Raw genomic sequence first — 25,764 nt, forward strand, 5'->3', positions numbered from 1 at the left:
AAAACAAACAAAAGGAATCCGTCCGACAGGGGACACATCAAAGGAAAATCAAATTTGTTATTTTTATTTAATTCCGAGCATTTTCATATTTATCTACCTTTTAAACTTTCTCTGGACTTCCACAAATAATTCAAGACCAAAATTCTCGAGTTTTAGCGAGACTAACGAACAGCAACTGGTGGTAGGACCTCTTGTGAGTTCGCACGGGTAGATACCACCGCCCCGCCTATTTCTGCCGTGAAGCAGTAATGCGTTTCGGTTTGAAGGGTGGGGCAGCCGTTGTAACTATACTGAGACCTTAGAAATTCTATCTCAAGGTGTGTGGCGCATTTACGTTGTAGATGTCTATGGGTTCCAGTAACCACGTAACACCAGGTAGGCTGTGAGCTCGTCCACACATCTAGGCAATAAAAAAGAAATAAATATCATTTATATATATATATATATATAGATAACTAATTATAATAAAAGAATTTGGAGATATTGAGGAAAATTGGTAAACGTTCCACTTCAATGAAGATCTGACCCGAACTGAGACTGGTATATTCTTATGAAATCATTGTAAGAGGGTTTATGATGAGTAAGGTGTTTGGTAAGCATTAGTCTATACAGGCTAGGGATATAACAGTTCGTCTTTACGGGCGATATGACAAAAAAAAACCATAAACCTACACATTACGGACATATATTTTAAGAAAATTAACAATAGCTTAAAAGTTGTAGCGTCCAAAAATCTTTTGACCTTGATAAATTCACAAACAATCCACAATAGTTTTCGCAATTTGCCAAATAATAAAATAAATATCACTTCAATAAAATTTTTAATGGATTTAAATGATTTATTCACCCTTTCTTTTATTTGTACGTTTGACAAAGATGTATTATCTATACTGGTACAGGATATCTAAAGGTCATTGGTTCAGTTTGGGAATCTTCATAATATTTCGGAGTGCATCTAGTAAGATCGTCTTTCTTGATCTTCGTTACGTCAATGCCAAGTTGACTTAGTGGCTTCGTAGCTAATTCTTTCGACACATCGTTCAAGATTGGATTCCTTGATAAAATCCAGATGTAGACTGAAAAAGATAAATACATTTTTAGGTTTTATTGACTCAGTTAGTCGGTTGTTCCATCATTTCTTAAGAGAGAATTCAAGAGTAAGTAAGGGAGCATTCAGAAGCAGTAGACTGGAACAAAAATGACAAACGGATTCCATCTTTAGGTACTACATTGAAGAATTTTGTTGTATGGGAAATGTTAGTTGTGCCAGTGCTTCCCAACCTTTTTTCGTTCCCTTCTAGTTTATTTCTTAGATAGATAGATGAGTGTTTACCAGATTCGTAAACGTCGCTACTTATCTTGAAACATAGTTCTAAGTCTCAGTTTTATAAGTATTTATATTTATATAAGAATATAAGTGGCGCATCGCATCAACCCCATGAAAAGCACAGTTGTCAATTTCGAAAGGCCTCGCTCTCCGGACACTACTGTTTTAGGCGCGACAACTCCATTCCCGCTATATAAATCTTTGACCAGTGGCATTGGGCCTTGAAGGCGAAGTACCTCTTGTCAAGCTAGGAACTGCATTAGCTAGGATCCTGCTCAGTATTAGGAAAGTCTGTAAGGTTGACTCCTGGAGCTCACCTACCGAAAGTAGCTGAAATAATCTTTTAAACTACCAACGAACAGGTAGGCAAAAAAAGATACGAATACTGCGGGCCTCTTATCCATTATTCGTCGAGTAAATTAACCCATAGATACTGCCCACTGAGTTTCTCGCCGGATCTTCTCAGTGGGTCACGTTTCCGATCCGGTGGTAGATTCTGCGAAGCACTGCTCTTGCTAGGGCCAGTGTTAGCAATACTCCCGGTTTGAGCCCCGTGAGCTCACCTATTAGTTTGGTGAATCTAGAATAACTCCTGGAGGCTACTAGAATAGGCAGGAAACAAAAATCCATTATGACACACCGACTTACCCTATTTAATAAAACTTTTTCGTTATGATTATCCCTCTCCTGAAGGAGGGACGTACTCCATACGTCTAAAAATGCGTCTGGTTTCTCTTAAGAGACATAACCTTCGATAAGCATATATACTGCATTTCACCAAGCCAATGCTCATAGTCCAGCATCTTAGTTAGTTATTAGTTATTAAAATCATTTTAAGCTACGTATTTTAGACTTAATGCACTACGATAATGCTTATATAAAGTTTAGTGTTTTAACTGCTCAACATTTCCTCCATTCCAAATATAATTTTCATATGCCCCCAATGAGACCTCGACCTCGCGTACCCCCCGGAGTGCACGTACCACAAGTTGGGAATCGCTGGTGACAACAGCTGGTTGCACTTAGATGCTATCTATCAATTGATTAATAAAGCCAATACGTATATAATAAATGTCCTAAAAATTTACTTACTAAAATGCTTATCTGTTAGTGGACTGTACTGACACGTGTAGACGGTAGCGTAATATTGGTAATTAGTGGCCAAAACGGAAAATGGATATCTTCTTATCCTCACTGCAACAAAAAATTAATATTTTTACAAAACTTGAAACGCATTGGCTGTCATGATAACTGGGAAAATTCTTCTATACAAACTGTTTACTGGCTAGTTGGAATGATCGAGTCATGTGAGATTCCTATCAGCAGAGTCCCCTTGTAGCCATCTTGGATATCTTAATATGAGTACTGGGATCTACCGTAGAATTCAACCAACATAAATTCTGAAAACTCTCATCAAATACTGTTCTAATAAATCGTTCAGAAGTGACATGATCTATTTTTTATTGCTTATATAAATGGACAAGCTCACAGCCCGCCTGGTGTTAAGTGGTTACTGGAGCACATAGACGTCTACAACATAAACTACACCACCCACTTTGTGACATGAGTAAGATTATTTTATGGTACAACGGCTACCCCACCCTCCAAACTGAAACGCGTTGCTGCTGCGCCGCAGAAATAGGCAGAGTGGTCGTACCTACCCTTGCGGACTCACAAGTCTTCCTACCACCAGTAATTACGTAAATTATAATTTTGCTGGTTTAATTGCTATTACACGATGTTATTCCTTCACCGTGGAAGTAAATCGTAAACATTTGTAAGGTACGTATTTCATTAGCAAAATTGGTACCCGCCTGCGGGATTCGAACCCCATTGCATCGATTGATACAATTGCAGCGAGCGTCATATCCTTTAGGGCACGACGATGATATGAGCCGACCCAGTATCTTGTAGCTAACAGGGGAGTTTAGGGACCACTGCTCCGCTAATTTCTTCCGCTAATCAATACGAGTGTTAAGGGGCCTTTCCTACCGATTTTTCCTGCGTCGCCCCCTGCGCCTATAATGTACCCCCGGCACCGATAATCGTTGTAAACAACAGTGTGCCTTTCAAGTTTATTTTTAGTACAGACAAATAATTAAACAAACTTGTAATTTGAGTTTTAACTATACCGACTCCGTGTACAGCCTTAGATAACGTCGATTAACGATTATTATCGTCGTAATCTTACTAAAAATTATCACTAATTTAGAACGCACCTAGTTCAAGATTAAGTTCGTTATTGAACGCGATTACTCACATCCGACATGGTGGATTAGTCATTGAAATAATTTAATTTACTTTTTTCTGTATTTGTTGCTGTCGTCTGCCAAGTTTGGTTAACGTACCGTCGACTGACCGGGCACGGATGCTTCGGGAAGTACCTGCGCCGGATAGGGGCTGAGCCGACGACGAGGTGTCACCATTGTGGACACGACCTGTACACGGCGGAGCATACGCTCGCTGTCTGCCCCGCTTGGGAGGTGCAGCGCCGTGTCCTGGTCGCAAAGATAGGACCTGACTTGTCGCTGCCTGGCGTCGTGGCGTCGATGCTTGGCGGCGATGAGTCATGGAATGCTATGCTCGACTTCTGCGAGTGCACCATCTCGCAGAAGGAGGCGGCGGGGCGAGTGAGGCAAAGCTCTCCTCACTACGCAGAAACCCGCCGCCGCCGAGCAGGGGGTCGGGACCGGGGTCGTATCCGTGACCTGGCCCCCTAAGAGTTAGGGGTCCCACCCGTTTTGTGCGGGGAGAGACCCAGACGTGGGGTGGCGTACCATCACCCGCAGTAGGAAGCCGGGTGATGGTAGACCGCGTTCCCCCGACCACTCTGGGGGAAGGTTAACGCGGCGCCATCAAAGCGGGCTCTCGGCCCGCTGAACGAGGGAACCGGTGGTCGTGTCGCTGGCGGCCGCCGGTCCGGCGTCCGTGGAACGGTGGGATGGATGTAATGTGCTTTGCGTCAACCCTGTCCCGCCGTTTCAATAGCCCCGATTGGGCTCCGGCCCGGTCCGAGGTAGGGCGCCGGTTGTGAGCGGCAGGAGTTTTTTAGTGAGGTTCAACTCCCACATACCCCACCTGCCGCGCGGGTGGGGATCCGGCGATTTTCTCCTATGGAAAAAAAAAAAAAACAAACGTACCGTCGAGAAATTTCAGTCCTTTTACTCCTACCTATTCACTAATAGCCTAAGGAGTTATTATATCTAAGCTGAGACTGGTGGACGAGCTTGTAACCCACCTATTGTGAAGTGGTTACTGGAACCCATAGACATCCATAACCTAAAAGTGCCACCCACCTTGAGATATAAGTTTTATGGTCTCAAGTATAGTTAGTTGTTACAACGGTTGCCCCACCCTTCAAACCGAAACGCATTACTACTTCACGGCAGAAATAGGCGGGGCGGTGGTACTTACCCGTGCGGACTCACAAGAGGTCCTACCACCAGTAAAAGTTTGCTAACACTGACCTTAACAAGAGCAGTGTTTCGCTGAATCGACAACAGGATCGAAGTCGCGACCCACTCAAATGTGAGTTCGCTCGTCCACGGGCCATGACCGGTGCTTGAAAAGCCTAAATCACTGAGAGTGGATCCGGGGTATCGGACAAGACATGTTTTGCGCAACGGCGGCTTTGCGTTACCCTGTGGCCTGAGTCGGATAATAGGAGCGTCGTTAAGAATCGACCATGAACAGTAGCTAGGTAACCAAGGGCCTGGGGCAAATTAAAAAATGAGGCCCCACAGCTATGTAAACTGATTAGGTTTTATGAAATAAAAATATTAAATATACAAATATGTACTTTAAAAATGCTAAGCTACTTAAGCTTTTTTGTGCACTGCAGGGCTGCAAAGATTTAGTAGCTTAGGTAATAAAAATATTAAACAGTAACAACATTCTTGGGGAAAAAGTCTTTTCCCACTATAGTATGTACGTCGATGCCGAGTCGATGAATAATAAAACGCAAATATCACTATCTGTCAAATTGAGAACATTGCCAGCCTACAGAAAGAATTTAGGGGAATTCCTTAGGAATAACTTTTGAATTTCTCTCAACTGAGTTGTCATGATTAAAGTGGGTTTGCAACTTGTCATCTTTATTTTGAAAATGGGAGAAATCTCCAAAAGTTCATTTCGATCGAGATTTCTGGGAAGGGTTGGAAGGCTCCCTGAGCTTGAGGGCCCCGGGGCACTGCCCCGCTTAGCCCCTAGGTAGCTACGCCACTGACCATGAACCGGAGCGCCTCGCCGGACACATTTGCTCAATGAATTCGACTCATTGCCACGAAACGAAAAAAAAGAAGCGTCTGGACGCTTAAATAAATTTATATAAATATATATATTTCGAAGCACTTACGTCTCCTAGGAGCGTTTTCGAAGAAAAACTTGACATTTAATTTAGCAGCGTCTTCTAAATTCGACGGTATCTCCAATTTAGCGATACTATAACGGTGAAACAAGCCCCTATCTATCCTTGACTGGTTCAGGTATATGCCGCTGGGCTTGGTCTGAAGCTCTAGGACCGAGCAATTATTCTGCTGCTGTTCATCGCTGGAATAGTGATAAGCTTGATACCATTTACCGAAGAACTGAAATGTAAAAGAAATAAATTAAAATAGGAATGGTTTTTTTTATTTTCTTTTATTGCTTCGATGGGTGGACGAGCTCACAGCCCACCTGGTGTTAAGTGATTATTGGAGCCCATAGACATCTACAACGTAAATGCCGCCACTCACATTTAGATATAAGTTCTAAGGTCTCAAGTATAGTTACAACGGCTGCCCGACCCTTCGAACCAAAACGCACTACTGCTTCACGGCAGAAATAGGCAGGGTGGTGGTACCTACACCTTCCCGCGGTGACTCACAAAAGGTCCTACCACCAGTAAGATCCTTCCACCAGTAAATGGAGCAACTCTTCCAAAAATCTGTTTTAGGCACTAATAAATTTTTAGAACCTAGCATAAACATAGTGATTACTTGCTTTTTTTTTGGTTTAGTTGCAATGTAATATGGGATCACAAATAACCTTACCAGGTATACTAATGTTTGTTTCTAATTTCTTTTTCATAAACAATCACTGAAGCTCCAAACAGCACTGTAGAATTTGCTGTCAAAACCAAAACGTATCATCATCATCATCATCATCAGCCTTTATCTGCCCACTGCTGGACATAGGCCTTCCCCAATGCCTTCCACATAATGCGGTCCTCCGCCTTCCGCATCCAGGTGGGGAAGGAAAGTCCTCGAATGGAGACCACGGATGGGTACCACGAGCGTGGGGCGGCCTCCAACCAGGTGGACTGACGACCTAGTGTGCACGGCGGGAAAACGTATGGTCGATCAAAAATAGGGAAAGCGCTGTTTTTTTATAAAATTTTCAATCGCTAATTCTTTAAATATCATCGTAACATAAATTAACCTAAGTAACCCGGTTCTCCTTCACCAAGTATCATTGTTGTGGTATTTGCGACATAAATTTTGTTACGCCATAGCGTTTTTCCTGCACTAGGTTATGGTCTTATTATATATAAAGCGCATATGTATAGTTTGTTGAGCTTTAGTAGTGTTTTTCTTACACTAGGTACGGTCTTATTAGCTAAAAAGTGCATATGTATCAAATCAAAATGACCAGTTTATTAAAAATATATATATTTACATTTGTCAAGAAGAATGGAATACGAGAACAATTTATCGTATGAAGTTACGAATTTGTATCACAAACATACAAAAATCTACTAATAAAAATGTTGGTGACTTTATAAATATGATACCTTAAAACTATTTAATATTTTGTAACAGAAAGGAGAATTTCTATTACAATTTTAATATAATGTAGATACATACATCAGCCAATCTGAATTCCTGTTGTAATTGAACATCTGCCGGACATTTTCCTGGTAAAGTGAAGTATGCGTGAACAACACAAAAACTGGCAGCAAATATTAAATGTTTTATTAACATTGTAATACGAAACGAGTCTTCGTGGGACAACGAATATTGAGCAATTGAGTAGCGTTGAGTATGCGATAATCTGTCTTTCATATAATTAAATACAGAGGCTATCATAGGTCATGACGCTGGCTCCTGAGAAATGTATAATAAGAATTGTTCTACTGTGTCTTGCGTTAAGCCAGATATTCACGTCAGGAAAATGTCGATGTATTTTTGTAGTAAGTCCTGGATGCAATTAATTTTTTATTTCTCTAAGGACGAGCTTATGAAAGAGTACCTAGTATTTGTGGAGCTTAAGTGTCATTGACTCTGTGTCTCCTTACAGATAAAACAATAAAATAGTTAATGTATGACTACCGTCATAATACTACGAGTTGCTGACAGATTGCGAGTGAATCGCTTCGTAACGAATGTATTTATCGATTATTTGAATTACGACAAAGTTTTTCTAGATCATCATCATCATCAGCCTTTATCTGCCCACTGCTGGACAAAGGCCTTCCCCAATGCCCTCCGCAGAATGCGGTCCTCCGCTTTCCGCATCCAACGACTTCTCGCCGTGCCCACTAAGTCGTCGGTCCACCTGGTTGGAGGACGCCCCACGCTCCTGGTACCCATCCGTGGCTTCCATTCGAGGACTTTCTTCTCCCACCTGGCGTCGTTGGTTCGACTGACGTGACCGGCCCATTGCCACTTTAGCCTGCTGACTTTGAGAGCTATGTCGTCGACTTTGGTTCTCCGATTTTGGTTTTGTAGATGAACGTCATTAATACCAACTGCGAATAATGATGCCCGCCCGCCAAACTATATCGTTATTGTAGTAATGCTATCTATATATTAATACGTAAAGCAAAAACTTGGTATCCCTTTTTACGAAAATTGTGCGGACGGAGGAGTATGAAATTTTCCACCCGTATAGAGAATACAGAGAAGAAGTGCACAATGCTAATATTTTTTTTAAATAATGCATAAAAGATACATTAAATCAATAAAGAAACTACATAACTATAACAGAACTACATACCATGTATTTGACGCACACACGCATGCATACTATTTATTGTCAAACTTTTGTTCTTGACGTCTGTTGTCAAATTGAGATTAAATATTGTTGTCTTGGCGAAATTTGTGATTAAAGAAGTATAAAATACAATCATAATAGTGTACAAACTTACAATTCCAATTAATTATAGTCGAATTTCGACTACTGTGGGGCCTCGAGTTTCTGGAAAACGCTTATCTAAGTATTTCTTCAAACGAATTTATTTAACATAAACAATACAGAATAACAAAATTTCTCGGTAATGTTTTCGTACGCTATCCATTAATTCATTTTAATTATTTTATATAATGCTCATGCTGATAACATAATGGAATCTGTAAATAAATTTGACCTAACCATAAGGCACTGCTCACATACTTCTATAAATAAATGAAATTTGGTTATTATTTTTTGATATATTTGATTTCGTTTTGGACAGCCAGACGAGCTCACAAGGCACCTGATATTAAAGCTACCCTAGCGCATGGACATCGTCACTCCCTTGAAACTGGTACACATGAAGCCAGGATTTCAAATGGAGCCAAGTTGTTAGTACTGACCCATAGATCCTTCAGGGCACAATTCAATACCAATGTTGGGTAAATTCATGAATTTTGCTGATTTGATTCTCATTGCTCCTGTAGCTCCAAACCCGTCCCTATCCAACTGTTTAACGGTAGGCAGCGGCTTGGCTCTGCCCCTGCATTGCTGAAGTCCATGAGCGACGGTAGCCACTTACCATCAGGTGGGCCGTATGCTCGTCTAACTACACGGGCAATAAAAAAAAAATAGTCGTTTATATTTTTGTTATTAGAAAGATAATCGAAATTTTGACCTCTTATCTCAACATGATCGAAATATGAGTAAGCACTATTTGGTTCATGAGGTCTTCTACCTATTTACGGAAAATGATACAAAAATGATATATCGTAAAAAAATCAACCACTATACATACGCCTTAAGCATTTATCAGAATACCTCGTCTCGGCAATTGGATTCTGCGTCCGATTCGCGACCATTTCAGCTCGAGCCGTCTTTATTAAGATCGTCGGTTTTATTGGATAATTACCGCGTGGGGTGCGAGACCATTTGATCTGCAACGTTCGTACCAATCGCTCGTTTTAACAATGTTATTGTTTCTGCTCTGTATCTCTTTGTATGGCGCTTCAGGAGCGGAGTTCACGCTACCGGGTGAGTGTCCAAATATGAAGCTGCAAGAGAACTTGGATTATACTAAGGTAAGTGATCATGTATGCAGATATATTAGGCTAGAGTCGTGCCGTTCAATAGTAAATTCAAACGGCTTTAGGTCTCCGAGTTACTTTGTTTTATGGCCCTTAACTGAAAGACCAGCTAACGACTCATCTGATATGCAGTTGTCGCACGCATCACAACGTGACTACCGCCATTCACCCCCAAAAATGAGGTACAAGTCTCACTTGTATTGTATAACGCCTTTCCAACTTTTAAAGTTTATAGCAATATCAGTTTTATTTCTTATATGGGTGGCAAAGCTCACGGCCCATCTAATGTTAAGTAGTTACCAGAGCTCATAGACATCTACAACGTAAATGCCGCAGCCCCTTGAGACATGAGTTCTAAGGTCTCAGTTTTCCAGTACAACGGCTACCTCACCCTTAAAACCGAAACGCATTATTACTTCCCGGCAGAAATAGGCTGGGCGGTGGTACCTTCCGGTGCGGACTCAAAAGCCGTCCTGCTACCAGTAATTACGCAAATTATAATTTTGCGAGTTTGATTGTTAATACACGATATTATTCCTTCATCGCAGAAATCAATCGTAAACATTTGTTAAGTACGTATTTCTTTACATTAATTAGTACCTACCTGCGGTATCCGAACAGCGGCGCATCGCTTGATACGAATGCACCGGGCGTCTTATCTTTTAGACCACGACGACATCAATTTCAGGGACAAATGTCCTTTTCACCCTGTATATTTCGAATAACATGACCATTATTGTTACAATTACTTTCTGAATCTGGCTGAATGTTGGCTTTAGGGATAAATAGTGAACCAAATACGAATTCAAACATTCGCATGATCAGAAAAACGTTCATTTATGGTGAAATTACAGTTTTCAGGGGTATGGTACAACGTTGCAAGCTATGCAAGCGATGGACGGCCAATCTACGATTGTGCCACCCTGGACTTCCAGGAAGACAACCTTGGCTACACCCTACGGGAGACGTACGTGAATGTCGACGGGGGTAATAGAACCCAGAAGTCTTACCTGGCAAGAGTCGACCCCACGTTTGATGCTGGAAACAAGGCTCAGTTCATTGTCAGCCACGAGGGCGGTGGTAAGAAAGAGTCCTTTAGTATAAAGACCCTTCATATAGGTTCACTTTGATGAGCACAGTTATCTATAAAATATTTATTATTAATGTCTCAAATTTCTTTACAAAAGCCTTTCTCACATGTTTTATTTCTTGTTCCCTGTTTTACTCACTGTCATCTCTCATTTTTCCTCTTTCTTTTTCTATGTCCTCCAAATCGATTAAAGTATTTTTGCTTAGATGTGGTAATGATCTTTTTGGTCACCCCAAGTTAGTCGGTCTGACAATCATGTCTTTTAGTTTCGGCCAAAGACAACGTAATAAATAATGTACCTTGGATAATGGAGGTCCTTTCTGTATATCTGAGGTTTTCAAAAAAAAAAGGTCATTACCCATGAAGTAACTAAGAATGAACGCACATTCATGTTTGGAATACGAGTTTGGATTAAGGATTTTAATAAATAGCAGTTTGATAACAGACAAATAGATATAAGACAAATCATATTCGGAATACGAGTTTGGAAATAAGGATTGTAATAAATAACAATTTTATAACAGACAAACAGACACAAAATAACGTACATAAAATGTCGATCGAGTATCCTTTTTTAGTATTCTACTGCTTACTATTCGTGCACTTATACTACAGGCTATACAACCGTTACGTCTATTTCTTCGGCTTTTGCTTCTATGAATAGTTCTCTTCAAGACGATCGACATTCTTATTTTAAGGCTCCGATTTTTATTTTCCTAATTTTAAGCTTTCAGTAATACAAATTATTTTGAAGAACATTTAAGTAGTGACTGGTCGTGTAATAAAAATCAAACCCGCAAAATTATAATTTGCATAATTACTGGTGGTAGGACCTCTTGTGAGTCTGCGCGGGTAGGTACCACCACCCTGCCTATTTCTGCAGTGAAGCAGTAATGCGTTTCGGTTTGAAGGGTAGGGCCGTTGTAACTATACTTGAGACCTTAGAACTTATATCTCAAGGTGGGTGGCGCATTTACGTCGTAGACGTCTATGGGTTCCAGTAACCACTTAACACCAGGTGGGCTGTGAGCTCGTCCATCCATCTAAGCTATAAAAGAAAGTTAAATTAAGATGGTAATTAATTAACAGAATTTCCACTAATCGGTCACAATGACAGATCTACGAAAGTCGATTAACGTGATTTGTAAAAATGACTACATTCCTTTACAGATAAAGTTCTGCAGTTTCCGTTTTTCATCTTGTCCACTGATTACGATGAATACGCCATAGCGTACACGTGTAAAACGTTGAAGAAGAAAACCAGGACTCATTATGGTCAGTGAAACCAAAACTTCAAACATTTTATTCTATTTGGGGTCATAGTAACCGCTCTAACCATTGTAGTAAAACTTAAGACTAGGGGAAATTCATCGCCCACTACGCCTTAAGCGGTTAACATAACGTGGATGCCGTCCCCGGCTTTAGATATGAGAAAGAAGGCACTGCATAACACCTTGCCCAAAATACATCATTACGGATCCTCCCGATCCATTAACGGTGCTTTTAGGTACCACAAGCACCGGTCACCGTCCTCGGCGCCGTCGCTTGCGACGAAGGGCTCGACGAGCGAATGAACCCATAGACACAGCCCACCGAGTTTCTCGCCGGATCTTCTCAGTGGGTCGCGTTTCCGATCCGGTGGTAGATTCTGCAAATCATGGCTCTTGCTAGGGTTCGTGTTACCAACATCGGCAGGTTCGAGTCCCGTGAACTCACCTACTTGTTAAGGTTACGCTGAAATAGCCTCTCAAGGCTATCAGCTTAGGTAGGAAAAAAAATAATAACATCTGTTCCACCCGTCAAACTGGAATGCTGGACTGATTCGCGGTAGATATAAGCTGAGCGGTGGCATCTAGTCATGCAGTCTTACAATAACTCCCTGCTCTAAAGATATTCGTTAAATAAAATACAATTTGAAACTTCGATCACACTTTTCAAGGAAGGCGGGAGTAATCTAAATACTAATATATAAATCTACAGTGGTTTTTACGGATGTTCCGTTATAACTACTGAACCATGGATCCGATTGACTTGAAACTTGGTATCCATGTAGAAAATACATGTACTTCATCGATAGGCTAATATTTATACGAGTGTTGGACTCCCTACCCCAGTTGCGGGGGCGTTTATGATGAGAATCTTTGTGAGGATGAGAAATAATAATGTTAATTTTTATTTACTTTTTATTGCCCTTGTAGGCAGACGAGCATACGGCCCACCTGATGGTGAGTGGTTACCGTCGCCCATGGACTTCAGCAATGCCAGGGGCAGAGCCAAGCCGCTGCCTACCGAAAATTATTTTTTTTTTAAATTTTAAATGCCCAGCGAAGCGTACGGGTACAGCTAGTCATATGATAATATTTTTTATAGGCTACGGTAACAAACTAACACTGAGTGAGTCCTGAGTTTCTCTGTCCCTTATGAGCAGAGAAAAGGTAGTTACTAGAAATGGTGGAATCCGAATGTATCTTTTGATTGATGAACAGATCATCATCATCAGAGTCGGTTACTTTTGGCAAAGCAGTCTTGGTCATGTGAATCCTTGTTTATTAAACTCTTGACAGTTGTTCTCCATAGTTCGCGATCGCCCTTAAATGGGGTTTTGGTAAGGATTTTCACCTGATCAGTCCAGCGCATGGGGCTTCGTCCACGAGATCTTTTACAAATGAACAGATAGACAATTTAAAATACTCTTATAACTAATTGTGGATGTGTGTTCACGTTTTGACCTCCAGTTTTCACATGGATCCTCACGAGAACCAAGAACAAACTGCAAGGCGATACTCAAAAGAAAGTAGAGACTGCTCTTTCGAATTACCTAGAACTGGCCGAGCACCGAAAGCAGTTCGTATTTAAAGATTTTTCCGAAGAAGACTGCTCCTACACGGATCAATTCAAAACCGATTTCTTCACAAGCAACTTCTGGTGATGATTGTTTCTTGATTAATTTACTTGACTGTGATTAAATAAAGAATAATTGTGTATTTTGTATTGATTCGATTGATTTTGAATTTATTTTATCTTCTGCCAACAGTAATCACTGCAATCAATTTCTTGAATTGTAGACCAATATTGGAGACTTCTTTTCTTCATTGCCAAACTTTAACCTTTTTTTTTGTATTGCCCTTGTAGGCAGACGAGCATACGGCCCACCTGATGGTGAGTGGTTACCGTCGCCCATGGACTTCAGCAATGCCAGAGCAGCAGAATGCAGAGCCAAGCCGCTGCCTACCGCTATTTGTGGGCCAACACTTCACTCTCTTTCATTTGGACTATCTACATTTATATTTGTATGCGTTGTGTGTGTGTATGTATTGTATTTTTTTCTGGAGAAATAAAACCCATAAAGGGAATCGAGACAGAACAAAATTTTTTTTTAGTTTCTCAGACTGTTCTTAGACTCTCATCATTGAACTTAAATTGGGTACCAAACTATAATGTAATTAATTTGAATTTCTTTCAAAATGGACGGAGACATTAAAATCTATTGGAAAATAATTCACTAATACCCAATAGCATACCTAGATTTGGGTCTAAAAGGTACAGCGGATCCACCGTCAGACGTGGAACTCCACTAAAGTTAAAAGCTTTTATGATACCGCCACTGCTTACGGAGGTAAGATAATTTCGCATAGATACATGTTACGGTAAATGTTGATAATAAAAAGATCCTAAATCGATTCTGGTTCGTGGAATTTCGATAATAAAGTGCAATCAGATAGGTATAAAAATAAACTACAAGTTTTTATTTTAGATAATTCGATTAACTACATTGAAATGACAAATTCTGTGTCAAAATGAATTCGGAGGCGATGATAACCTAGATTTAAGTTTAGGCTGTTTTTTACTAACAATAAAAAGGTGTACAGATAAAATACACAGGATGCTAAGTGGCTAGTGGTTGAAATTTGAAAAGTGAAATACATTAATATGAAAATAGATTAAATAAAATTAGGTATTGTCTATGTAAAATAGTCATAATTTATTAAGAACCCAAAAATCTATCTTTCCGATATTTCGTTTCTTTTTCAATAGTGTACTCTCACAGATTCTAAACAGACGGAAAGCCAGAATTATCACAAGTTCATTCCTACATATTATAAATATTTAGATAAATATTCACTCATCCTTTGTTATTAATTTTTGTTCTAGAAAAAAAAAAATTTGTGCTGTCAGCTTCGATGCGCGACTGTAGTTTTACCCTTTGATTGTCATTGAATAAAAATCAGCAAACGGGGCTCTTAATACTAAAAGTTTCTATGTACTCTTATTTGTACTTATCCGTCTTTATTGAGTTAAATATTATACATAAATTGTTACACAAAAATATTGTGCAGTAGTGTAATCGGGCAACTGGACAGCAGAGTTTTTAGTATGATAACTACGATCCACAATCGGTATTTACTAGTGGATACGGCGTATAATAAGCCAGCACGAGTAGACCACCACCATCTTGGCTGTTTCTGCCGTAAAGTGATTGTACATTTCAATTTGTCCGGTGGGAGAGCCATTATATAATACGTGCTACTCTCACAGACACTGCACTAGGTCCATAAACATAGAAAAATTTTTTTGCGGCTTGTGTTGCATTTTTCCCTTTTTTGTAGTAAAATTTTAAAATGTATCGAATTTCTTCATTAAATTCACTCATTTATTGACAGTTCGAAAAATAAATAAAAATCACACATTTTCCTAATTTGAATTCGGAATTATCTTCTTTAAAATTTAAACTTTTAATGTTACCAAAACCAGCCAGATAGATACAAATAGTATATAGCCAAAGAGATTTTATTACAAGTTCATACATACTATAATGCGAAAAAACTTTTTCCCCAACCTATTACATTCTATTTCAACACAAGTGAGACTTCGCGATAGTGTATCAAGTTGGGTGGTGGCTTGTGATTTCTATAAGCTGAAACTCAAAACCTAGCAGAGAAACCTAGTAGTGAACATAATAGAAACTACATACTTTTAGAACCCATAATGAAATACGAAAGCATTTGGCAAATGGTTATCGTAATTCCTCAAGGCCGTTGACCCAACGCGTCAACTGATTATTGATTGTGTTACAATGCGAGTAAAAAAAAAAAGCACAATGATTTTATTTGGTATTGGCCTGTCCAGAAGAACCAGGAATAAAACTACAACAAAAACTGACCTAATGTTAATCGATTATCTAAATAGAAAAGTTTCAATTGCATTGAAATAACGGATAACCAAATCTAAACGCTCAATCGTTTTGCCGTATAATTAGACAGGATAGAGTTGTTGGAACTATCTTGTTGGAACTAAAATATTAGTGCAGTAAAATTACACAGATGTTTAAAAATTGGATGGAAAAAAAACACGAAAATATCACATAAACACAATTTAATAAAGCTTAGAAGTCTATTATAAAGTATATAAAATAAACAGTAGAAGTATATAAACTATATATATAATGTGTCACGATTAACGCAACGAAGATATCGTCTAAACATAATACGAGTATGTCTAGAGTGATCTAGAAAATAGTTTTATTCTCATCCAACAGATAGACGTATCTGCTGAAATTCTTGACAACGTACAAACACATTTGGATCCGTATGATATCGATCAAGACTATTAGGTACTCTTGAGTTCATTGAAATACACAGCTGTGTTGTTTAAATCAGTAATATTGGTAGAACAAAGCCCCGATCGTTGTTGAGGCTAAGGAAAAGGCAGATCCGGTTCCAATAGCGTCAACAAATAAAATAACAGTCCCCTCCTGGAAATGCGTAGGAGTGATATTACCCATCGATGTCTAGTTTATTACTATCAAATAAATTGGTGAAAAGTTCTTTATTGGTAGATAAAAATCCAAACAAAAAATTCTTGCGATCTTAAAAAGTCCCATAAACGCAAATCTGTCTTTAACGAAGGCAAAGAATTTTAGGCCGAACTGACATTAGGGAAAATTGCGAAAAATATGGTCATACCAGTAATAGGCTGGCTATGGAGTTTACAGTCAGGTTCTACCAATAAAACCAAAACCTATGTTAATCTTAATACTGTGGTTACTATTCAGTTTGATTCCCCGCAATGCTTCAAGTATCTTTTCAGTCTTAATGTTTTCCGTGTTCGGTTATCACGCTGGAGCTGGTAAATTTGCAGGCTTCCTCTGAAAAATCGGTATGCACAAGTTTCGAAGAGTCTATCTCTTTGGAGTGTTCCTTGATGAAATTATCGACAGCAGTTTTAGCGTCGCCTTCAAGCTTCTTGTTTCTAGAGAGGATCCAGACGAACACTGAAATGAAATTTCAGTTATTAAACTTGGCTTGCTGGGGCTTGTTGTGTGGCAAACACCCGCGTCCAGTATTTCGATTGAAAACATGTTTTTTTTATTGTTTTATTAATTACAACACAAATATTGCGGCTTTTCCGTATATTTTTGATAGCTTAGAAATCAAATCTATCTTTAAAGCACTCAGATATTCCTTGTGGTTTTTCTTCGATTTAGTAAAGAAATATTAAATGACTTGTAAATGCATATTTCAAAGTTTGCAATGGGAAAATTCTTTACAGGATAATATGAAGTATCTAAATTCAGGAGAATTAACCTCGATTCTTTACAAATGATACAATGTAAAATAATTCTGATAGCGCTACACGTTGCGCCTTCGTAATTGATTTACAACATGATTTAGAAAAGTTATACAATAATATGATCACAATAAAGATAGCTTGGACGCGACTAACTGTTCATGACCTTTATCAGTTACGTGAAGAAATAAACATATTTTTTATCAATATTCAGCAGCCTTGGTATTAGTGTCTTAGATTATTGGTACATATGTGAATGAATTCACACAAGTCCTTATTAATATTATCGGTTACTATTCATCTGATTAATAAAGCTCTTTAAGAATGCCTATTACGAAATATTTTCTCGCTCTAAGAATTTATGACAATTGAAATCGGCCTATTCGTTGAAGGCAGTAGGTAGGGTGTATAAGAGTTGAACCAACTAAAGCTCCCTGTCGCTCAAAACTCGCCTCCAGTGGAACCCGCTTTGGATGAGCACTTCATTCTTCCCACTACTCTGCCCTCATTAGACGCTGAACCGGCAACCATTCTTCAACGCCATAGTGCTTCACAAGACGACTGTAACAGTAGTAGCTTATACCTTGTCTCCCTCACTGGTTGCCGAAATGTTCGAGCCCTATTCCCTAGATCCGTATTTCGTGCACAAGCTCTAGGACGGTGGATTGGTGCAGAAAAATAAGAGTGTTCTCTATCTCACCAACCACTTGCCTTATGATGCACTCATAGAAGTGGAAAATCGGAGCCACCAATAAAGAAGTCAAGGATATGATTACTTTTTTTTCCGAGAATCTAGTACATTATGACATGAACCACCTTAAAATATGAAGGGTCACGATTACACTGAACGGTCAATTTCGTACGGACGAGCTCACAATCCATGCTGCTTTAAGTAAAAGTAGTAGAAGTATTCTCTTTCTTCAGTATTTTACTGATATTTTATTGGTCTTAGAATCAATAAGCCCGGGTCTACCATTCCATATTTCGGTTGACTTTTGAAGCAAGCTTTGAGAGTACAGTGCTAACTCATTCTCCATTTAGGAACCTGGATTCTAGGTCTACAAACGAAGAAGAAGAGTTGTTCTCTATCGACTTTCTTAATATTGTTTAACCGCTGTAAAGGCAGGCATGGTGGCAACTTTCATGCATTTACGTGCATGATATGGAAACGAAATAAACTGTCCCTTTTTAACAAGGTGACACTCTACAAAACTTGCATACGTTCAGTCATGACCTATGCAAGTGTAGTGTTCGCTCACGCAACCCGAATGTACATAAACTCTTCCCAGGTCACAGGTCATCCAATCCCATTTCTGCAGGAGAGCCATCGGAGCAGCGTGATACATGGGTAATGTCGACCTTCACGACGATCTAAATTTAGAACCGATACGTAAGTATCTAAAGGTAGCATCAGAACGCTACTTCGAAAAAGCGGTGCGACACGATAACCCTCTCTTATCGTGGCTGTCGCTAATTACATATCCGACCCAGGTTATGGCGCAACGCAAAGCCGCCATCACCGATACTCCAGATCCACTCTCTGTGCTTTTAGGCCCCTCAAGCACCGATCACCATCCTCGTCGAACTCGAGGACGAGGAGTTCGACGAGTACTAACTCATAGACACAGCCCACTGAGTTTCTCGCCGGATCTTCTCAGTGAGTCACGATTCCGATCTGGTGATAGATTCTGCGAAGCACTGCTCTTGTTTGGGCTAATGTTAGCAAATTCTCTAAGGTTGAGCCAGTGAAGCGTTTAGGATTGCAGCGAATACGTAGATAAAAAAAAGGAAAAAATGCACATAAAAAGGACGGTTTGTCGAATTTAGACCACAATATGAAAGTGAGATAAAATAAAGGATGACTAAAAACTTAATTTGTTTCGTTGCTTTTAGATAATTAAACTTATCATCGAATTTTATCGTTTTTTATCAGGCTAGTGACTCAAAGCACAACAGTCACAGTGTGCGCGAAAACGTGATTCGTTAATCATTTTTCAATCAATTATTGGGTAATGTTATTATTTCTACCTAATTGAAATGGGAACGAACCTTGTTCACGAGAACTCGATTACAATACCCAAGTTTGTATGAGAGATTTTTTGAAACAAAATTTTGTTTAATATTGTAGGGCAATATGATGGACAGGTGAACTCGCAACCCGCCATCAGATCTAAAGCATTTTTCGAAGCCTAAAAACAACATGACATAAATACCCCAGTCCAGTTCAAGATATGAAATCGAAGCTTAAAATGCCTTTGATACAAGTCCCATCTATCAAACCGGACTGTAAGAAGCATTTGCAGTAAATATTAGGATATTCATGCACAGCACGCTTTCGTATCTACTACATTCAACTTGGCTCTTAAGTAAAACCTTTAAGCGACATTTGAAAAGAGTTGCTGCCGATCCATGTTATAGGCGTGCCTCTATGATTGTCGATGCCAATGAGCGATGTTGTCTTCCCAAGAACATTTATCACGCATTGTTAATAATCTGTATTTATCTGGGAATGTAAAAAACACTAAGATTTAGGACCAACATTCTTACCTTGATGAGACTTTTTCTTGTCATCGTATTTGCAGTTGTAAGCGATGGCGTAGTTATTATAGTCAGTCGCCAAGACTTGAACTGATCCATCGCGTGATATTTCTGTAAAAAAAAGCCAATTACTTATTGTTACTACGTGGTGTTTAATCGAATTCCCCTGTTGCCATGTCGATTTAAATAAAATAAGGAAGAGACATGAGCTGAAGAAATTCTAAAACATTTTAAGAGGGTAGGCAATATTTACTGATGGCTCCGTGTTGTGAATTCGAGCAGGTAGGTTGACCAGCAACTCGACTATACCGAGAAATATGATCATGTATGTAAGTGTGAGAAGGTCAGTTTATATGCAATACAATTTTATATATTCTCATTATGATGTCTAAGTTAATGAATCAAGAGACGACGCCTGACCTACTATATAAAAAAACGCACACACATGAAAGGAATTCAGAAAGATCGTTAGCTACCTCCAAACTTAAAAGTGACTGTTAGCTTTGCGGCTTTATTGGCGTCGTCGGTGAGCTTGGCCGTCCCTTCTATATACTTCTTGACGCCGTCGATGATATGCACGTTCTTGACCTTCACCACGTCACCTTCCAGTTTGTATTCAGCTGAAGAGCATTTGCCGTTCTTCTCAGATTCGTTGGGAAATTTCGAGATTTCATACCAGATGCCTTGGTACTGCAAGAAAAATTAAACGTTTCTTAGAATAAGTACAGTAGAATAAGGCTATATTTAGTACAAAAACTAAAATATACCCCGTTTACTACTGCTGTAGTACTTGCGGAAGGAGACGCTGTAAGCTAAGCTAGGCCTACCTATTCCTGTCAAAGCATTTTCATGTCTTAAGTTTTGAGAGGGTACGTTGCAAATGGATATACTACTTTAGATTGACATCAGACGGCTGGTCGTAAAACTCAACCAAATCCCTAATCAGCCTGATAAGAAGACTTACTACGACGACCCAACAAAATGTGGAATGAGAGCAAGAAGAAGAAAAAGGTTTGAACGGTCTATGAATTTGAATTTATATAGCTGTAACGGCTGAGTATAATCTGGTAACTGAGACTTTAATCTTACGTCTCTTAATCTTTAGTCTTTAGTTTCCAACAAAACGAAAACGAATTCAAATTGGAAAAAGTCTGCGTTTCTGTTTCAAGTTCTGAAATCTGAGCCCACTAAATGTTCGCTCGCGTCGGTTTGCGAGATTCTTTCATTGATCCGCCATGTTTTTTCTCATATTTGAACGACAGTGACGCTTCTGTTTCGAACAGTCGTTTATTGAAGTAAAAAAAGTACTAACAATATTGTTTTACTGGTTTCCTGGTCATTAGGTGTTACTAGTGATTAGGAAACTCATTTAATTACATAAGCAATTACAATAATATCCGGTTACACGATCTACATTAAAGCCTCTATTGCGAGCACAAATATTCTCTGATTTATTTAATATGTTTCTCTATGAAGCTATGAGTTCGATTTCTTTAAATAAAACTACTTTTGCGATTTGATCTCTCGTCTTTTATAATTTGTTTGTAGTCGACACACAGTCCATATGATTGTGGGTAGTTACCGTCGCTAATGGACATCTGCAACGCCAGGAATAAAGCCGAACTACTGTACAGAGAATCTTCTCAAACCATATTAGAAAAAGGGTGTTTAAATTTCAATTATCAAATCGATGAAATACTTAGATGACATCATTGTTATAGCCAGTGAATAGATCGTAATTGTGTAAGCAAATAGAACACGGAAACCGAGAATTTAAGAACACGTCATAATGTAATCAAAGTGATATTTAATCAAGTTATTTAATAATAAAAAATGGACGTTGTCCTATGTTGCCGGGTGTCGTTTTACGCGTGTCACCTGTTTTAACATGCATCATTAGAATGATAAAACAGTGATAGGATTAAGTGAAGTATTTCGATTGGTTCGTGCGTAATTGTGAATTGAATTGTAATCGCCTTATTAAAGAATTAGTATCGCAGCACCAGGTTATGACGCTCCGTACCATTCATCGTTATGTTGACTTGAACGTTAAAAGTTAACAAAGTTAATTAAATATTTAATTGAATGGTAATATGGTTTATAATTATATATAAATTATGCAAATCAACTCTAAAAATTAACCTACAAACTAAAAACCTTAAAAAAAATATAATAATAATAATTTAATAACTAAAATATATTATTAAAAGGAGTCCCTTTAGGCAAGGTTCCGAAGATACTGGCAGCGTTCCCCCTTTGAATAGCTAAATTAAAACAATTCTATATTTTAGGAATGCTCAAAATATTTTTGAATGCTTGACTGTGCCTCTGGTAGTGCTGGTCTATGAGTGACCATGACCACTCACCATCAAGTGCTCCATAAGCTCTTCTACCTACACTCCAAACAATACAAATCAAATATTATTATGTAAAGAAATCATTCAACGTAATCGTCTAAGATGTTCGATTTATGAAGGAACAATGACAATACAGTATTTCTATTGCTTTGGCTATTCGGCCATAAGGATATTAACTCTGACATCAAAATAAATTAAAAACTACCTCAAACACCAATCACAGAGAAAAATATCATGTTTGGCATTCGTGAATGCTCATATCACCGTTTATTTTGACCTTATATGAAACACGTCACACTAGTTCAGTTCGTAAGAACTGTAATTTCTTTATAGTAGGTACCTCCACTATACATTTCAGCTCACGGTCTACCTGGTGTTATGTGGTTACTAGAGCCCATAGACATCTACGACGTAAATGCGCCACCCACCTTGAGATATAAGTTCTAAGGTCTCAGTATAGTTACAACGGCTGCCTCACCTTTCAAACCGAAACGCATTACTGCTTCGCGGCAGAAATAGACATGATCGGTGGTACCTACCCGCGCGGACTCCCAAGATACCACCAGTAAAAGTCTTCCTTATGTCGCCATTCTTCACTAATCTTTATCCACAGTTCAGGTTTTAACTTCCTCTTACACACCTTTCCTTCAACAATATGAAGTCCAAATACATCCACTACGTATACAGAAGAAATACTACAATGCAATGTGACGGACATTATATCTATAAACCCAGTTTTAACAATAATACAATTAAACACAAGCATTTTCAAATCAGTCCTTCATGCTCCAAAGAACCAATTGATAAAGCCCAAGCCCCATTTATCGATTCAAGCCATTGAGATCGAACAATCCTTGAATGTAAATTGTCGACCACTACCAGCCTTCATTGGGCAATTTGTTCATTTGTGAATAGAGTCGCTTAGTTAGTTTACTCATCAATTGATCAAAATTAGGAAAACGGTATTAATGGAAATGGTTTTCGTCCTTAACGGCTCCTATTTCGAAGGTCATTTCTTGGGACATGATTTCGAATCGAATAGAATTAACATAGAAAAAGTATTCATAAAAATTTTTCTCCTTATTGAAATAAAATTGGAATAAGCAAAAACGTGACAACACAAAAAAATGACGTTTGAAAAATATATATTGACTATAGTATTTTAAGTTTCGCGTGATTTAATAAAAATTATAATCAACAACGTGTTAGCTGTTTTGTTTGCTTTCGTACACATACAGTAAAATAGGCTATATTTTATTTAAAACTAGCTGACCCGGCAGACTTCGTAGTGCCTCAATCGATAAATAAAATACGTAAACTTTTGTACAAAATAAACTTAAAACAAACAAAAGGAATCCGGCCGACGGGGGACACATCATAGGGAAAATAAAATTGTTATTTTTATTTAATTTCGTGCAATAATTCAAGACCAAAATCAGCCAAATCGGTCCAGCCGCTCTCGAGTTTTAGCGAGACTAACGAACAGCAATTCATTTTTATTTAAATAGATGATACGGATACTCAATTTAGATATACCAATTTACAGATTGGTGAATCTACCGGGCGCACCTGGACTCGGCAAATTTTTTTTTTTTTTTTTTAATGTATGTACGAATATCAAGCGTCGCTCGTAATTAAATCCTATACGACCCTTTTACGGAGAAGACAGAATAATTATAGTTTTAGTAGCGAAAACCAAACTAGAGATGATTTGAGATATGTATCATCGTCTTTGCTTGAATTTAATATTTTTAAATTGTCATTGTTACTAGTATATTACTTTTCATTTTTTTATTGCTTAGATGGTTGGATGAGCATACAGCCCACCTGGTGTTAAGTGGTTACTAGAGCCCATAGACATTTACAACGTAAATGCGGCACCCACCTTAAGATGTAAGTTCTAAGGTCTCAAGTATAGTTACAACGGCTGCCCCACCCTCCAAGCCGAAACGCATTACTGCTTCACGGCAAAAATAGGCGGGATGGTGGTACCTACCCGCGCGGACTCACAAGAGGTCCTACCACCAGTAATACTATTGAGGGAGTTCGTATAGAGTCCCTTCTTTATTTCGCCGTAAACTCGTGTTTTATGTAATTAACACCACAGTTAAAACATTATAAATTTTATTGATGTAGCGGCATAAACAATTCTAGGTTATTATCTTACATTAGTTATTAAACACATTATAAATTATTTTTAGGTTTTAAATTTTGGATGGTAAAAAGGTCCCGTGTCACAGACTATATTCTTTTTCCCACATCCCGTGCGTTCCGGCTTACGCATCATAAAAAGGTGCGTTCTTGAACGCCACACCATAATTAATACTAGATAGCTCTAGAGTCTAAAGGAACAGAACAGAACTGAACCTAGTAACAAACAAATGATTACACTATTCTATTTATAAATATAATCACAAAACCGCATATTTCAATACACACTAATTAACATCTGATAAACTAAAGGTAATTGTTGTTTCGTGTTCAAGTTTTCGTTTCTTAGATTACCAGAACCCGCCTTGAAATCATGAATCAGATGTGTGGACGAGCTCACAGCGCACCTGGTGTTAAGTGGTTACTGGAGCCCATAGACATCTACAACGTAAATGCGCCATCCACCTTGAGTTCTAAGGTCTCAGTATAGTTACAACGGCTGCCTCATCCTTTATACCGAAAGGCATTACTGCTTCACGGCAGAAATAGGCAGGGCGGTGGTATCTACCCGTGCGGACTCACAAGAGGTCCTACCACCAGTAATTACGCAAATATTAATTTTGCAGGTTTGATTTTTATTACACGACTAGCTGACCCGGCAGACTTCGCAGTGCCTCGATCGATAAATAAAAGACCTAAACTTTTGTATAAAATAAACTTAAAACAAACAAAGGGAATCCATCCGACGGAGGACACATCAAAGGAAAAAAAACCTTTTAAACCTTCTCTGGACTTCCACAAATAATTCAAGACCAAAATTTGCCAAATCGGTTCAGCCGTTCTCGAGTTTTAGCGAGACTAACGAACAGCAATTCATTTTTATATATATAGATGTTATTCTTTCATCGTGGAAGTCGAGCGTGAACATTTTGTTGAGTACATATTTCATTAAAAAAATTGGTACCCGCCTGGGATTCGAACACCGGTGCATCGTTGAACACGAATGCACTGGACGTCTTATCCCTTAGGCCACGACGACTTTCACTACTTAGATCTATATGGGATCAACACCGTCATAAAATCATTAACTTTCCTTCCAGATCTCAATTTGGGCTTCGCGGTAGAAATACGACGGCTTTATCTCAGGTCCAACAATAATGGTCGAATATTTTATACATTAACCTTAGTAACTTCAAAAAGATTCGAACGAATTACACAACCTAACAAAAATAAACATATCTTTGAAGAGTATTCTCGTGCAAAAATCTTTTGATAGCGTTCGAACATCATTGAAAAGATAAAACTTCTCAGAGATAAATGAATAAGAGCAGATAATACAGCAAGATGTTTCAAATCTACTCACAGCTGTCAAGTTGAAGTTGTTCACCGGTTTCAGCTCGGGGCAGGTGCCTTCGTGAATAACTTCAGCAGTCGCCGCCGCAAGCAGAGTCAGTAGCACTAGCCTCAGCATTTTGGATTTAGAATTTTAACGGTCAC

The 25,764-nt window shown here is 38.7% G+C and overlaps 3 protein-coding genes across 3 annotated transcripts; 1 reads left to right on the plus strand and 2 right to left on the minus strand.

Annotated features, from left to right (window-relative positions):
* Window positions 1-802: 802 nt before the first annotated feature.
* Window positions 803-7,448, minus strand: LOC101745319 (insecticyanin-A). Its single transcript, XM_004923321.4, has 4 exons — window positions 7,171-7,448; window positions 5,682-5,913; window positions 2,420-2,521; window positions 803-1,076 (listed from the first exon to the last, which is right to left on the minus strand). The coding sequence occupies exons 1-4, from the start codon at window positions 7,390-7,392 to the stop codon at window positions 886-888; spliced, it is 747 nt and encodes a 248-aa protein (XP_004923378.2). The 5' UTR covers window positions 7,393-7,448; the 3' UTR covers window positions 803-885.
* Window positions 7,449-8,738: 1,290 nt separating this feature from the next.
* Window positions 8,739-13,649, plus strand: LOC101745175 (lopap). Its single transcript, XM_038020312.2, has 4 exons — window positions 8,739-9,558; window positions 10,419-10,644; window positions 11,825-11,929; window positions 13,390-13,649. Exons 1-4 carry the CDS (start codon window positions 9,448-9,450, stop codon window positions 13,581-13,583), a joined length of 636 nt encoding a protein of 211 aa, XP_037876240.1. The 5' UTR covers window positions 8,739-9,447; the 3' UTR covers window positions 13,584-13,649.
* Window positions 13,650-16,010: 2,361 nt separating this feature from the next.
* Window positions 16,011-25,764, minus strand: LOC692416 (Bombyrin). Its single transcript, NM_001043407.1, is given in 4 exon segments — window positions 16,011-16,925; window positions 19,769-19,870; window positions 20,236-20,449; window positions 25,631-25,764. Coding segments are annotated over 4 exon segments (606 nt in total). The 5' UTR covers window positions 25,739-25,764; the 3' UTR covers window positions 16,011-16,743.

The sequence above is a fragment of the Bombyx mori genome, chromosome 25 (assembly GCF_030269925.1).
Source record: "Bombyx mori chromosome 25, ASM3026992v2".
NCBI classification, from domain to species: domain Eukaryota; kingdom Metazoa; phylum Arthropoda; class Insecta; order Lepidoptera; family Bombycidae; genus Bombyx; species Bombyx mori.